Source organism: Morone saxatilis, unplaced genomic scaffold, assembly GCF_004916995.1.
Source record: "Morone saxatilis isolate NCDOM2014 unplaced genomic scaffold, NCSU_SB_2.0 Contig17, whole genome shotgun sequence".
In the NCBI taxonomy this organism is placed as follows: Eukaryota; Metazoa; Chordata; class Actinopteri; family Moronidae; genus Morone; species Morone saxatilis.
In genome coordinates, this window is record NW_023339729.1 from 8,953,049 (window position 1) to 8,957,081 (window position 4,033).

General features: G+C 38.0%; 1 protein-coding gene across 1 annotated transcript in view; it reads right to left on the minus strand.

Annotated features, from left to right (window-relative positions):
• The window catches only part of LOC118326570 (complement C3-like), a 34,428-nt gene that overhangs the window by 19,658 nt on the left and 10,737 nt on the right, over positions 1 to 4,033 (minus strand). Inside the window, 1 exon segment of the mRNA XM_035659589.1 lies at positions 1,893 to 1,958. Coding sequence (XP_035515482.1) covers positions 1,893 to 1,958 — 66 coding nt within the window.

Genomic DNA, 4,033 nt, shown 5'->3' on the forward strand with positions numbered 1-4,033 from the left:
CAAAAACACACAAAACCCAAAACAACTGCAAGAAGAAATGCACAATTTCACTCCAAAAACGGAAGTGCCCGCACTTAGGGGACCGACCTAGGGATGGCAGTCCTGTGGGACGACCGAAAAGACATGAAGAAGAAGAAGTTGGCAACATATAGAAAGGCAGCATGGTTACGTGCTAATGTTACGTGCTAGAAACTTGTTTATAAGAGCTGTGACTTGTGAACAATGTTAGACGATAGAGGAGGGAGGGCGGTTGGGAGAGAGGTTAAAATGAGACAGAAACAGAAAAACAAATCAAACACCCCATATAATTTACTGAAAGGTGGAATATTAAAAAAGGTCTTATTTAAAATGTTCAGGAAATTTTTTTGTGTGTTTTTGGTATTTTGAAATTTTCTTTTTGCCAAATTTGGTTAGTGGGTTGTAATTTTTGCTTCCTGGCATTGTTTCTGTGGAAAATGCAAAAAAGCAATTCTGCGTTTTTCTGTTGCATTTGTTTTTATGTGTTTGTGTGTTTTTGGTTTTGCATCATTCCTGTGTTTGCAGCGTTTTGCCGTTTGCGGTGCGTTTGCCCGTGTCGGCCACCATATTGACCTTTTGGATAAAACATGGCATTGCTTCATCATTCTTAATTTTTCCCATTTAACTGTGTAACAACTTTGTGCAATTCATAATACATATACTTACACACATATACAATGCCATCATGACTTTTTTTAAAAAAATAAAACATACACATATATTCAGTCCTGCAGTCATGGAGGGTGTTGTTAGAGCTGAAGGCACACATCTCCATATGCATCTTGCCTATTTCTACACACATCAACAAATAAACTAACACTGCCAAAATTATAATAAATGCATAACTGAGTTTAAAAACTAAATAAGTAAGCACTACAAAACAGGTTAAGGAGCAATATTATCTAAAATATAAAATACACAAATAATTACAATATCATTTAAAAAAAAGCCAAGATGTTCATTGAGGGGCAGAGCTTGAGGTTAGAAGAGGCCAGCGTTGTTTAACCCTGAGGACAACTCTGATGATCCCACACTACTTCACAATGTCATTAAACTACATCTTTTGTTATTATTTTAATGTGAGACATCCTCTAGCAGCAAAAATAACATACTCTACATTTAAAGCCATTTTTATACAACATCACTAAGTCACCCCCAATGCCCATTATTATGGATTAATTTAAGAAAACCTAGTGGGGTCCATTCAACAAGAGGAGCAACCACCAAGTCTTTGTCAATAAGAAGCAATTAGATCAAGATTTGTTAGCTAGTGACCTGACATTGAGCAAAGCAAAGCTAATGTGCTACAATTGATACAACAACAAGTGACAGTTGGGCTGCAGTGAACAAGCTAAAACAAATCTATGAGTGTGTGGTCTGTCATTGAGAACTACTAGAATGCCAGATACAGGGACAGGATTAGTGGGTTGATCATTAATGTGATTAGTTTCTTTTCCAGTAGTATTTATGCCCTTTCTATTTGAGTTAGATGTTATTATTTTTGAAAATATGTCTCCTTGCCCAAAAACAATCAAAATTACAGATGACGCTGTAACCAGTGGCAAGGCAAACATTCTGCAGTGTAAAGACAACTTAACCATTCACTGCCTTTCTCCAGTGTGGGGAAATACACAGTTTATCCAGTTTTTCTGTTGTCTCTGCAAGTAGCTTAAAGTTATGTTGAAGCTTTATAGATTGTATGAGCTTAATGTTATTTGTGACTATATGCACAACAGTGTGCACAGTGGGATGAACGTCGAGGACAGGAGGAATGTTTTCAATAACATCCAAAGTCTTGGGACTAAAAAAAGAAGTGTCTTAAATGTATGGCATAAGATGACTAAATATTTGGTTATCAGAGCTGTGGTTCTTACCTAAGCTGGTAGTGACGTCCATTATAGTAGTTCGTTTCCTCCTACTGGTGGCCGGACATTTCAATTCTGAAAAAAGTAACAGGGTGTGAGAAAAATGCATCTACATTTACCCTTCTTGTTTAAACAAAATATTTTACAAAGGCATATTGTATAAAATACTGATGGTGTGATGTTTTAACACCCCTAATAAAACAGATCACCATGGAATCACCATGGTTGACTGCTGAAGCCAACATGGAAATGCATGAAAAGGTCTGTTTAACCAAATTATAAAAACATTTTTTATCTGACTTACCCCTAGTGGTATTTTGCAGATGCAAGACTGATAGAATAAATCTAAGTTGCTTAATTTTCAGTGCTTATACCATGGTCTGGGTGAATATTCGATTCTGACTGGCCTCTGGGTGTCCATTAATACCTGATGTAAGACACCTACTAAGTAGTTCCAGTGAAACTCTCTGTTTATCGTTCTAAATTAATAACAAAATCTAGCATAATATCTCATATCTCAATATATCTCACTACACTGAGTGTAGTCCTTCAGTGCCTCATCCTCTGAACACCACAGGACGGCCCCTTATTAACTTAATGATACTTTGCATAAATGATCCTCCGACATCCCGTCTGCTATTCAACTCACTACTTCAGGCTGCGGACATCAATACACATATTCTATTGTTGGTGAAAATCTTGTTATTGATTTGGGGACACTGACATGACTGATAGCTAGTTAGTCTTGTTGTTAAACATAGTCAACATATTAAACATAATGTCAGGTCTCTGACAAAAATAAATCCAGCGCTCTAAGAGCGGAGGGAACTACACATATCTCCCATTTCCAATTCGTGTATATCAGCAGTCCCCAACCACCGGCCGCGGGCCGGTACCGGTCCGTGGGTCATTTGGTACCGGGCCGCACAGAAAAATAAATAAATAAAGATTTTAATGATGATCAGACTATGAAAGATGTTTTATTTTGAAAAATGACAGGATTCTCTCCGAATAACATCCGTCTGTGCGTCTGTGCCTCTTGACACAGGTTAAGACAAGTCATATATGTTACCCCAGTTAAGCCCTCAAGCTAGCAAAAATGAGTAAAAAACAAACGTCTGAGATGTCCTGAGATCGCCACAAAAGCACTGAAACCCCTGCTTCCCTTTCCAACATCCTATCTTTGTGAAGCAGGGTTTTCTGCAGTGACAGCGACCAAAACAAAATTACAGAATAGACTGGACATAAGGAACACACTTCGGGTGTCATTGTCTCCCGTTACCCCAAGATGGGACCGGCTCGCAAGCTCAGGGCTCGCACTAACTCAGCGTAATGGTGAGTTGTATTTTAATACACTTTATATTTGTTTTTTTTATGCCGGTCGTATTATTTTATTTCGTCGTATTTATCGCCCACACCTTGAAGGCCGGTCCGTGAAAATATTGCCTTACATGAAACAGGTCCATGGCACAAAAAAGGTTGGGGACCGCTGGTGATTTTCCTTGCAGAATGCATGCAAATATAAAATAATTATCTTTATTTCTTTTCTTTGGCAAGTGACTGTGGTATAAGCAGGATAATGCCCTTTGAGGTGTCCATTATCAGGAATTATTGGACGACTTTGATATATTGAGTATACAAACCTTATATGCCAGAAGTTCTCAGACATTTTACTCAAGAGTTCAGGTATGAATTTTATTTAAGATCAGAGATCTGGAACAATCAATCAACTCACTTAACTTGTAAATTTTACTGGGATCTTCACCTCTTTGGCGATGGAATGTTTTGTGCCTACTAGTAGGCTACTTTTTGTTGCAGTTAATTAACGTTTCATCTTTTGTGATTGGGCCAGCATGAAAACGAGGCAAACACAGCCCAGACGAAGATATCAATGAGGGAAATAAGCCACATTAAAACCCACATTCATATAGGGACAGGATTACTGTGAATAATCTCCAGTGTAGGACCTTGTCCTCGTCTTCCTCTACAAGAGACGCTTTATCCATCTCTATCCATCTCCATCTCTCTTAATGCAACAATCATCTTAATGTTTAATTATGCTCCACCAGGAGAGTCCAGATAACGATTCCTCGATTTCCCCGCATAAAATCAAATACACAGACAAGCACCTATGGTGAGATATATTTATT